The 12044-nt window shown below is 45.9% G+C and overlaps 1 protein-coding gene across 3 annotated transcripts in view; it reads right to left on the reverse strand.

Moving 5' to 3' along the window:
• Positions 1-217: 217 nt before the first annotated feature.
• The window catches only part of Stk36 (serine/threonine kinase 36), a 28313-nt gene continuing 16486 nt past the window's right edge, over positions 218-12044 (reverse strand). For 2 of the 3 annotated variants that reach the window (XM_076866021.2, XM_076866023.2), the window contains 13 exons: positions 10631-10781; positions 10333-10460; positions 9798-9902; positions 9357-9455; positions 9186-9274; positions 8867-8930; positions 8581-8691; positions 6296-6376; positions 5074-5248; positions 4672-4819; positions 4270-4417; positions 3000-3746; positions 218-1532 (listed from right to left, as the gene is read on the reverse strand). In XM_076866021.2, the coding sequence (XP_076722136.1) occupies positions 1389-1532; positions 3000-3746; positions 4270-4417; positions 4672-4819; positions 5074-5248; positions 6296-6376; positions 8581-8691; positions 8867-8930; positions 9186-9274; positions 9357-9455; positions 9798-9902; positions 10333-10460; positions 10631-10781 (2190 nt within the window). In that variant the 3' untranslated portion in view covers positions 218-1388. The remainder of the gene's footprint in view (positions 1533-2999; positions 3747-4269; positions 4418-4671; positions 4820-5073; positions 5249-6295; positions 6377-8580; positions 8692-8866; positions 8931-9185; positions 9275-9356; positions 9456-9797; positions 9903-10332; positions 10461-10630; positions 10782-12044) is intronic. The other variant, XM_076866022.2, reaches the window with a different exon arrangement.

Here is a 12044-nt window from a genome sequence, read left to right on the forward strand (position 1 = left end):
TTATTTTTGTTAAAGTGTAAACACAGTAGGCAGTGAGATGAGGACACCATAAAATTCCTTATAAATGAGCACATCTTACTCATCCTTCATTTCCTTTTTTTTTTTTTTTTTAAAGAGAGAGTGAGAGAGGGGGAGAGAGAGAGAGAGCGAGAGAGAGGATTTTTAATATTTATTTTTTTTTTAGTTTTCGGCAGACACAACATCTTTGTTTGTATGTGGTGCTGAGGACCGAACCTGGGCCGAAGGCATGCCAGGCAAGCGCGCTACCGCTTGAGCCACATCCCCAGCCCTCATCCTTCATTTCTAAAAAAATAAAATAAAACGAAACAAAACAAAAAAAACCCTGTAATTTAAGGAAGGACAGAAAGGAGTCTCCCTATTTTGGGGATGGAGAAATCAGGGCCCTGAAAGCTTGTCCTAAGTCATTCAATAAGTCAGGTTTAAACTTCCCAATATATGTTCAGTTAAATTATAATTCTAACGGGTCTGTCAAACACCCCTTTTTAAATAGCTACACTCCTAAAGCTACCAGGCTTCCCTAGACACTGAAACTGTGCTAAATATCCAAACTAACATCTGAGATCTCAAAGCAATCCAATTTACTTGTTAAATCTTACTCTTTCCTATTTTAGCTCCACTGGCCTTAGTTTAAAAGTAGGCAACCACATTTGTCTCATCTAGAATGGAGAAAGCCGGAAAGCTAGAGAAGATTCAAACCCCCAAATCAGGATCCTGTGAGTACAGGACCCCAGGGCTTCTGCACCCTGTAGAAGCCAAAGAGTGGGCTGAGCCTCCCAACCCCCTACCCTGGGAGCTCCAAGTAGGGTGAGGCACATTTTTTATTAAAAGAGTTTACAAACAGAATTACAATTAAAAAAAGATATACTGGTCAACCCTCACCCATGGAAGGAATGTGGCCTAAGGGCTAGGAACCCCTCAACAACAGGGGCTGATGGCATTTATCCCCCATAGCCTAGAGCTGAGACAGAAGCCAGTACACCTAAAGCACAATCATGGGAGGATTACAGTAGCTCCAGAATGGGGGAGATGGGACAGGTGAGGTATATTTCCCTAAAGTCTGGGAGGCACATTCCTGAAGTTCAAGGCACATTATTGGAAAAAGACCCTGGACACAGAGAAGAAAGGAATCTTCTCTGGCACCAGCAGTAACGAAGTTTACTGGCTGAAATCATTCTGAATCTGGGGGAAGGAAAGAGCTTTATACATAAATCTCCTCTCATTTCTCACTCTCAAGTGAATTGGCAGCTTATCGCTCTTCTTCAGTCTCTTCAGCTCTCAGTTGAATTGACGGCTTATGTAGGAGAATAAGGAAGACTTGGCAATAGCAGGGCAACAAAGGCTGGAGGCTGGATTCCACGAATCTGAGATCATGTGTTGTGGGTTGGCCTCAGGAGATGGATGAGTTTCCTGCAGTGCCTGGCAGAGGCAGGTCTGGGACTGCTATGTGGCAGTAACTGATTCCCCAGAGAGAGCAAGGCTAATTTCTCACTGGCACCCAGGGACACCAGCACCTGTAGGACAGAGTAGATGATAGAATAGGATGGGAGGCTTAGAACCAGTTGTGTTTGGGGCACAGGCAGAGGACTCTAATTTAGTCCTACAATGCCCATCCCAAAGGAAGAAAAAGGAGATGGGCTTTTGGGGACTTGGATAGACTGAATGGGGGAAGAGAAACCTTGGAGACAGGAATCATCAGGACTAGGGATTTACTTCCATTCTCTTTGGTTGCAGACCATAAAGCCAAGGGACCAAGGGACCATCCACTTGTCCCCCAGAAGAGATAATGAATGTAGCAGTGACTGACAGTGAGCAGCAAAGTCTGATTCCCAGCTTTGGATCCAGATCAGTTAGTCCCAAGCTAATCCCTCATTCCCAGCCAAGAAACCTTTTTATTATTTCCTCACATGGATTGCCAGAAACTCCTATAATATCATCACCACCCTGTCAAATTTCTGTTCTGCATGAACTACCCAATGCTATCACACTGAGCTACTATAATTTATGTTATCGTAGGCAGTTGTGAAATTTCCACTGGATTCCTTATATACTGAAAATTGAGCAGAATAAAACAGTGGTTAAGAGTATGGGCTCTAGGGGCTGGGGTGATAGCTCAGCAATAGAGCGCTCGCCTACCACATGTGAGGTCCTAGGTTAGAGCCTTAGTACCACATAAAAAATAAGTAAATAAAATAAAGGCACTGTGTCCAACTACACCTAAAAAATAAATATTTAAAAAAAAAAAAAAAAAAAGAGTATGGGCTCTGGTGACACATGCCTATAATCCCAGTGGCTTGGGAGGCTGAGGCAGGAGGATCGCAAGTTCAAAGCCAGCCTCAGTAACTTAGTGAGGCCCTAAGCAACTCAGAGAGACCCTGACTCTAAATAAAATATATAAAAGGGCTGAGGATGGTAGCTCAGTTGCAGAGTGCCCCTGGGTTCAACCTACAGAACCAAAAAAAAAAAAAAAAAAAAAAAAGAGTATGGGCTCTGGACCCAGACTTCTGAGATCACAAGCCCAACCCTACCTGCTGACTCTGTAACTTGGAAAAATTACTAAATTATTTGTGCCTCAGTTTCCTCCCCTGCAAAATGAGGATAATAATAACTTAAACCAGTCAACAAAGGAAAAATGCTTAGCATGCTCTGCATGCTACTAAAAACTATCTTTTATCTTCATGGCCTCAACATCTTCTTATCTTCTCCCTCCACCCAAGCCTCTGGAAGAGATAAGCTGTGGACCTTGAGATCTCAGGCATGTCCTAGCCCAGTGAAGCCCTCTTCTAGCTCCTTTCCCTTCTCAAGAGTGTGAGATGGTAAATGGAAAACGCATCTCCAAGGCTTTGTCCCTGAGTTTCCGGCATCCTTGGAGTAATAGCTTAGATTTCTAGATGTCCCAGTTCCTTACAGACTATCTCAGAGAACTGGTGTGAACTATAGAGGCCCTGATCATCATGGCTCAAAAGTCCCCTGGGATGTACCTGATGGATGCAGGGCTCCTGTCGGAGGCTCCGGAGGGCAACGAGGGCAGCCTCCTTCACATTCAGCTGAGGGTCTCCACATGCCATCTCCAGGAGCCGCTGAGGTACTTGGCACTGTAACAACTCCTCCCCCAACCCCTCAGGTCCCAAGTTGCCCAGAGCTGATACGGCATTGCGCCGGATCCCAGCCTGAGGATCTCCAAGCAACTGGGTCATACTGGGCACGGCAGCTGCCAGGGCAGGTCCGAGGGGACCAGCCTGATAGGCTGCATTGCCCACAGCAAAGCTGGCACTGCGCCGCACAGCAGGGTCTTCATCTCCAAGTCCCAGCAGCAGAAGATTAAGCAGTCCAGCCTGGCTCTGTAGTGCTCCACGCAGGGCCATGCTGTGTTGGAGCAAGTGACCTAGGAGCCCATAAGTACGGGCCCGCACAGAGTTCTCTGGGTGGCCCAGGAGACTTCGCAGGGGCCTATAGGATTCATCAGAGCCAGCCAGGAGCTCTTGGATAAAGGACAAGTGGCTGGGAGACAGTACCCGGGCTGTGTGGGCCAGTAGGGAGAGAAGGTCAGAGGTCAGCAGTGGCAGGTCACTCAGGAGGACAACAGAGAGGAATGGAATGATAGCTCTAGGGGAGGCTGCCACTGTGTTCACAAACTGGTTGAGAGCAGTGGGATCCGTGAGGGCCAGGCGTGTAAGGAGGCTAATGGGCAGCTCGACTTGTGACAACGGAAGATAGTGGCAGCAGACCTGGGGGAGTGGGGAGAGTGGGAAAAAGGAGCTCAACATGAGGGAGAAGTATACCACAGGTAGGAAGTAGGGACCCAAAAGCTGGGGGAGAGAAAAGCCAAGCTGAAGAGAGAATGAAGCTTAAGTCCTGACCCATGGCACACCACATGGAACTCAGGTGGCGCCCAAGGGGCAGGTTCTTTCCAAGAACACGCCCCTTGCTCTCTAAGGACTGGGTCTCTGCATCCAAAGACTTATGGGGGTAATGCCAAGAACTGCCAGGGAATGGGTTCCAGGTCAAGAAGCTGAGCCCCTAGTGTCTGGACTAGGATGATTGCCCCACTGAACCAGATGAGAGAATGTCAGAGAGAAGAAAACACTAGCCCAGCTCCAACCATATGCCTCTCTTCAGGCCTGAGTCTCTCCTCAGTTCCAACTTTTAGGTCAAGCCTGGAGAACCCTAGACCTATTGGGAAGTGAATTAGAGAACACAAGACTGGCCATATTCCTGCCCCATCTTCATACCTGGTAGCTTCCCAAATACCTGCAACAGGTTGGCTGCAACTTCTGAGTCCCTTAGGTCAGCCAGGATACCTACAAGGAGGTCAGCATCCACATCCAGGGCAAAGGGAAAGCAGAGGAGCTGGCAGACAGAGACCGCCACAACAGGCAGAAACTCAGCCCCGTGAGGCCTAAGGAGGAGAGTGTACAATATACTTGGTCTTGCTCACCTATCCTTTATGATACTTCCACCCCACACCTCAAGTTTCCTTCCCCAGCACCCTGTCCCCAACCTCAGCAACTCCTTAGGTTTCCAGACTAATCCTTATCCCATTTCTGGTCTTGTAACTCAAGCTGTCAGCTCCCTCTCTCCTGCACTCCCAGCCACCACCTCCCTATTGCTAATTCTGGATCTTCTCTCCTCCTTCTTCTAGCTCAGACTCACGCCTGACTCAGGTGATGCAAGAAGCTGGGAGAAAGAAGGTGTTTCAGGGTGGACATAAGAAGACTTCCACGCTGGGACAGGTGGCTCAGGCATAACTGGGGCTCCTGAGTAAAGGTGGCCATGGCCAGGCTCAGCAGGGCTGCTATGCCTGAAAACATGGAGAAAGAAGACCTAGTGAAGCAAGCAAGAGACCTTGCTGCCCTTTTCCCCATGGCTCCCAGGACCATCACCTATTCAGTCCCTCTCCATCCTTGAACAGCTCTATTGAAGACTGCTGTCTCCCCGATAGCAACAGCAGTAGCAGCAGCAGTCTCTGTGGTTAACCCAGTTCCAGACTCAATCCACTTGAAGAGGGACCCATATACTGGCCTCACAGAGGAGGCTATGCTAACAGAAAGATACCTTGGGGTGAGATCAGCGTCCAGTCTGGCTCAGGGATGGATGGATCGGACAGTGACAGTTCCTCTTCCTGTGTTCCTACCTCCTCAGGTAGCCTCAGGGCCATGGAGAAGCGGTGCCACAATATGGTCCACATTTCTGAGCTAGCCACATCCCTGATCAGGCTAGCCTTTCCCTGCTGGAGGTAAAAGTGAAAGAGTGACGGGGGAGGCAGAGGTTAGAAGTCCATTACCTTTTTTCATTCTTGACCCTGATCTAAAAGGAAAGGGAGTCTCAGTCAGGAGGCAGGAGGATCTCAATTCAAGATCAGCTTCAGCAACTTAGCAAGACCCTGCCTCAAATAATGAAAATAATAAAAAAAAAAAAGTCTGGGGATGTAGCCCAGCAGCAAAGTACCTCTGGGTTCAACACCCAGTACAAAAAAGAAAAAAAAAAGGGCTGGGGATGTGGCTCAAGCGGTAGCGCGCTCGCCTGGCATGCGTGCGGCCCGGGTTCGATCCTCAGCACCACATACAGACAAAGATGTTGTGTCCACCAAATACTAAAAAATAAATATTAAAATTCTCTCTCCATCTCTCTCCTCTCTCTCACTCTTTCTTTAAAAAAAAAAAAAAAAAAGAGGGAGAGAGAAATAATTCCTCATCTTCCTACTTAGCATTTATGTTGTCTTATTTTCCTTTCTTATCACACCTTAACCTCCTGACCTATCAACCCATGTGTGTGTCAGCTAAAAACCAGAGCATTGCCCTACTGGGGCTGGCTTGCACCAAGGCCAAATGATGCACAGGTCTATAAAATAAAAAGTTTTAAATATCAATAAAACAACAGCCAGGTGTAGTGGTGCACACTTGTAATCCCAGCAATGTGGGAAGTTGAAGCAGAAGGATTACAAGTTCGAGGCCAGCCTCAGCAACTGTGCCAAGACCCTGTCTCAAGATAAAAAAATAAAAAGTATTAGGGATGTAGTTTAGTGGTAAGATGCCCCTGGGTTCAATTCCCAGAACCCAAAACAAAACAAGAAAATTTGTTATTTTCCCATTGGATCCCAGGGATACAGGTGAATGATTTCCTTTAAAGGGCCCTCCTGATGGCAAGTGGGGCAATTCTCAGGCTATGGTAGGTATGGTAGTTTGAGAGGAAAGGCAAGTATGTTTGCTTCTTTCTATCCAATGGCTCCCAGAATGCCCAATTTCTCTCTCTTCTTTTCATCCATCCTAAAATACACCTGTACTTGGGTGAGGAGCTGTAGCAGAAGGATGAGGAGGCCATCATAGAACCCACAGCTATCTGGTGGAGTCAGCCGAACCTGTTGGAGAGAGCAAGAATAATGCAGATCCCTAAAAGGGATGAGTTTGCCCTTAGGCCTGTGCACCCAATCCCCAGTAAGTGGGAAAGTTCTTCCTGAGTCTGGCAGAGTGGGAAGAGTTCTTCTGGATTTAGGAGTCTTGGTCCTGCCTATTCTATTAAGTGCGTGTCATAAATATAGAGTTTGGTAGGGTAAGCAGACAAAAAAGCAACTATAGTTAGAAAGATACTTGCTAAACAAGAAGTTAGGGGCATGGGTGAGAGTGCCTAATGCTGCCTCTTGGGATAGAAAACTGATGGATTAAAATTTTTATTTATTTATTTTTTAGTTTTAGGTAGACACAATATCTTTAATTTACATTTATGTGGTGCTGAGGATCAAACCCAGTGCCTTATGCATGCTAGGCGAGAGCTCTACCACTGAGTCACAACTCAGCCTCTGGATTAAAAATTTTAAAGACAGGTGCAATGGTGCTTGCCTGTAATTCCCGCTCCTCAGGAGGCTGAGGCAGGAGGACTGCAAGTGCAAGGACAGCCTGGGTAACTTAGTGAGACCCTGTCTCAAAATTAAAAAAAAAAAAAAAAAATTTAAAAAGAGCAGTAGTAGAGCACCCCTGAGTTCAATCCCTAGTACCTACCCCACAGCCCCCTCAAAAGAAAAGAGTAGGTAGGCCTTAAACTTCACCTCCTGTAACTCTTTTGGTACAGCAGAGTAATAGAGCCCAGAGCTGATACTTGAACTTCCAGCAGCAGGCAACAGAGTCTGGACTTTGTCCCAGAAGCAGTGGGAAGCGACTGATCATGAACATGAGCTCTGCACCAGTAACATTTTTTGTCTCTTTTATTCACTACTATATCCTCAGAGTCTGGAATGGTGCTGAGCACTTGATACATATCTATGTGTTCAATAAACACTGGTTGAGTGAATGATCACATTTTCCTTTAAGAGAGATTACTCAGGACTGTGGTTGTAGCTCATTGATAGAGTGCTTACCTAGCATATGAGGCACTGGGTTCGATTCTCAGCACCACATAAAAATAAATAAATAAAATAAAAATAAATAAATAAATAAATAAATAAATAAAATAAATGTATTGTGTCCATCTACAACTAAAAAATAGATAAATAAAAATAAAAAAGAAAGAAAAAGAGAAAGCTCTGGCAGCAGTAAAGTCTGAGAGGAAAGATCCTTTAGGCAAGTGCCAAAGACCAGAAGAGAGATGGTATGAATACAAACTAAGGCAGTGATGGTGCCACGGAGGGAAGGGATCTGTATGTCAATCAGAAGGTAGAATACATGGGAACTGGGGAGCCATTTATAAGGAGAATGATGGGGAAAATGGTTTCCAGGGTCTTGACTCAGGCTCCTGGATGAATGTTAGTGCTATCAGTAATTATATGATTTCTCTGAAGGTCAACTTTATCAAGGAAAAGCAGACGATTATTACTATATTTCCTATGTCTATCTGTCAAGTGTTTTGTGGTAACATGTGAAAAGTGCTTTATAAATTATAAAGAATTCTATATATAACATAAGAGTAATGTGATATGAAGTCTACCCTTCTTTTCACAAAATGAAGGAAATATGGATTCCAAAGGGTCTCAAAATGAAGAACAAAAGGCTGGAAAAGGAAGAGGGCAGAAAGGAGACTACAAATGGACTGATTCCTGAAGAATGTGTCAGCCCCTTCTCCATCTCAGTTAAGAAAGCAAGAAAAGTAGAGTGGGCTCTGCTGTAGAAGGGGAAGAGAAGAAGCATAAAAAAGGACTCCAGGGCTGGGGCTGGGGCTCAGCGGTAGAGCACTCCCCTAGCATGTGTGGGGTGCTGGGTTAGATCCTCAGCATCACATAAAAATAAAAGTATTGTGTCGAACTACAATTAAAACAAAAATATTAAAAAAAAAAAAAAAAACAGGAGGACTCTAACTAGAACGTGAACTCCTGGGGGGCTAAAGCAGACAGGAAACCTTAGATCATGTCAATTGGTATCGTTCCTACCTCTGTCTTTAGAAGCCCTGCATAGGAAATCTGAAGCCCTGACCAGTCTGGGCTGAGAGGGGACTACTATCTGGGGTAAAAGGATGATTCCTTTCCCATTCCTTTGTTTTCTCCAGGCTTGCTGGCATTTCAGTCTTTCACCCAGAATGGTGTCCTAGGATTTGACTCAGAGAAAACATGTCTGGGCCTTCTCTGGTAGGCCTCACCTCTGCAGGGGCAGACAGAGCATGTGCAGCTGCAGTGATCCATTCCCTGGGCTGGAGGTCAAAGGACACCCCTTGCTGACCAAGCTGTCCCAACAGACAGGCTGCTGCACTCTGTAGGAAAGTTAGAGGAAGACTGTCTGAATCTGAATGATGTAGGATTTGTGTCTCTGTCGTGCTCTAATAGAATGTATCCTGAAAAGGTTGCAAATGGGAGAGGGACTGCCCCACTCAAAAGGGTCATGATGATAGGAGTAGAGGGAGAGGTTGGGGAAGGCTGAAAACTCACCACAAGAGAGACGACGTGTGAGTGGGTAAAGAGAGTAGCAACCTCACTGCCTAGCTTCTCCATTCTGGAATAGGGAGATACATCGAGAGATACAGCATGTTAAAGGTGGCCTTCCCTCTCCCTTGGACTGTGCTCTTCACACAGGCTGTATGTCCACCTCCAAGGCCCTAAGTTGATGGGAATCCAGGTCTGTTCTTTGTGAAGAAAACTTCATTCTCATCCCTTTAGCATAGGCTAAAGTGTGCTATTCTCAATATTCTGTGTCAGGGTTGGCTGTGTGGGCAGAGGACCAGTGGAGAGACCCAACTTTGTGACTCACCCAGAAGGCAGATCTTGGAGTCGAAAAACAAGTAGAGAGAGAAGGTAGAGTGCCACTTCAGTGGACTCTTCCCAATCTGCTACTTTTACCTAAAAGGAAACCCGAGCTGTCAGAACCACTTCTGGGTGAGGTAGGATCACTATAATATGCCTACCTGCTTTGGCAGCTTACCTTGCCCTGGACCAACATCAACAGTGACTCCAAGGCCAAGGGCTCTTTCCCTAAAATATGGCATAGTCGCTCACTGATGTGGCAGCAGGAGTAGAGAACCTGGAGGAGTGGCAAGGTATCTATCAGTGGGCAGAGCAGCTCAGGCTCCTTGACTGGAAGGCCAAGCTGAAAACCAGATGAGCCTCTACTGAGCTGGGGCCCATACTTGGGGTGTTAGGAGACTTTACCCCTTGTTTCTGATAGTCAAACAGGGATGCTTCTCAGTTCTGGAGAGGAATGGCTAACATGGGGTCACCTCAGTTGAACAGATTTAAAGGTAGAATGGAGTCCTCCAAGGGAGACTCATGATCTCTCAGACTCTTTCTCTCAGACCCTGTGTCTGTTTTTCTGTCCTGGGAGTTAAAAAAGAAAATCTGAGATGCTGGAAGTTGTGGGAAGTACCTTGAGAAGGTGTAGGCACAGGATGGGATGCCGCAGGCCAGAGATGAGGGATGGCCTCAGCTGGTTGCTGTCTTCAGTCAGCTGATTTGCCAAATGCCAAGAAACCTGTGGAAACATACTTTAAGACTCAATCCTATTCCCCTTACAGGAATAGGGGAATATAGGAATCAGTCTTCATGGGAATTGGAGAAATGAAAGTCATGTCTTAGTTTGGCCTTAGTATAGGCAGGGCAACAGAAAAACTGAATCCTGAGCCCTTGTGGAAGCATTACCAATGGCTTCCGACCAGCTGTCCTACCACCCAGATAGCTTATCATTGAGCTTTCTTCATCACCAGCTGGCCACAGTTTCTGGGATTCTGGCTGTATTGTATTCTATAAGGAGCTCAAACAGGGTGGGTGGTAGTCTGTTTCTGGAAGTCCTCAGCAAGGAGAAGCATAAAAGCTTCTCTTTCTGTCCTTCAAAGAAACTGGGGCCAGTCTTCCCAACTCCTCTGGCAGCAGGGAAGGGAGGAGCAGGAAGCTGCAGCTCAGACCTGTTCTTTGGCATCCCAGCAGCCAGGCAGTCCCACAGGAGCAGTGCATATGGCTGCCAGGGCAGAGGCAATGGCTCCAGGCAGATCCTCACTTTGCTCTCGCAGTGGCTGGCTCACTTGTGGGGCTCCTGTGGAGAAAAGTAAAGGATGTGGAGCGAGGTCTGGTGGCTTCCCTCTTTCAGTTCACAGTTATTTTTTAGTACCTACTAAAGGCTGGCACTATTCTAGGTGATGGCAGTCGGAAGAGCAGAGCTCTATGTAACAAACAAAGAGAACTTCCCCTCCCAACTATGGTCACCTGGGGGTGTGTGGAAAGGAAGCTGTGGAACTGTCAAGCCATGAAGGAGCCCATCCAACACAGCACGCTGCGTAGTCAGCAGGCTGGAGTAAAACACTTTGGAGATGGCCCGGCTGTTCCCATCCATGGTTTCACACAGGACAGTAAAGCACTAAAGGATATAAGGGCAGAAGTAACATCAGAGCATCAGAAAACTGACTGGGCTGAGTGTAAGAACCAAGAGTACCCTGAGAACATGAGGAGAGAGAATACAGATCCAGGGGCAGGTATCTAATGCTAAGGTGTCCTTACACAGAAAATGTACAACTGCCTTCCCATTTCAAGGAAAAGGATTTTGGTGTCAATCCTTCTACCTCCACTCCCCCTTCTTTCTTTCCTGTCTTTGGTTGGAGATGGAGCCCAGGGCCTCTGGCATGCTAAGCACACGTTCTACCACTGAGCCATCCCCAAGTCTCAGCCAATCCCTCTATTTTCTGATCTCTTCCCTACATGATATTTATCAAAGTGTAATCTACAGACCATGAGTAGAATTCCTAGGGATTCCTGGGACCTCCCCCCTCAACCTAATCTTACTGATACAAAATTTTGGGAGGAGGGATAGTTATTTTAAACTCCCCATGCTACTCATTGCACAATGACAGGAGAAGTGGTGAATAACAAGTGTCACTGCAGGCTGAAATTTAGGTTAGACATTCAAAACTTCCTGACTTGGAAGGGTGAGGGATATGAAATTAGAATTAGAAGATTAGAAAAGTTTGAATGGACTGCTCTCTGGAGGCAGAAATATAGCCCAGATCTGTGTTCCTAATTATCAATTTAAATAAAGACCAGGAGATTGTTTAGTTCCCTGCACAAGCTCTTCTCAAATTATCTCCTCTGAGATCAGTGAGAACTTAACTGTTTTCCCATTGAATTCTCTATTCTCTTGTCCTGACTGCCAGGGTCCAAGGAAAGAATCCACATAGTTATCTAGTCCTTAGTGTTGGGAAATATTAAAAGATCCATAAGTCTCTTCAAGAAGAAATATTTCTATTTGTGGTCCCCTAAAATACACCAGTTGTTTGATGCCTCTGGGCCTTTAGAAATTTGCTCTTTCTGTCTAGAATGTTCTTTCTACTTTCCTGCCTTATCCACTGGCAAACTGCTATGTGTTCTTTAAGGCCTAACAAAGATGACTTCCTTCTTCAAGATTTCTTCCATAACCCTTCAAATAATGTTAATGGCAACTTTTCCAGAGCATCTGTATTTTATCAAAGTTCTAAAGTACTTTTCACTCTTCCCTTCTTGACTATTCCTAGTCCCTTAAAGGCAGGGACTCATGAGGCATATGGCATATGGTAGGAGTTAACAAATGTTTGTTTTATTAACTTGCTCTACCTCTTTATAGTCATAATAAAGGGGATGGGAGAAACAC

Source organism: Callospermophilus lateralis, chromosome 9, assembly GCF_048772815.1.
Source record: "Callospermophilus lateralis isolate mCalLat2 chromosome 9, mCalLat2.hap1, whole genome shotgun sequence".
In the NCBI taxonomy this organism is placed as follows: domain Eukaryota; kingdom Metazoa; phylum Chordata; class Mammalia; order Rodentia; family Sciuridae; genus Callospermophilus; species Callospermophilus lateralis.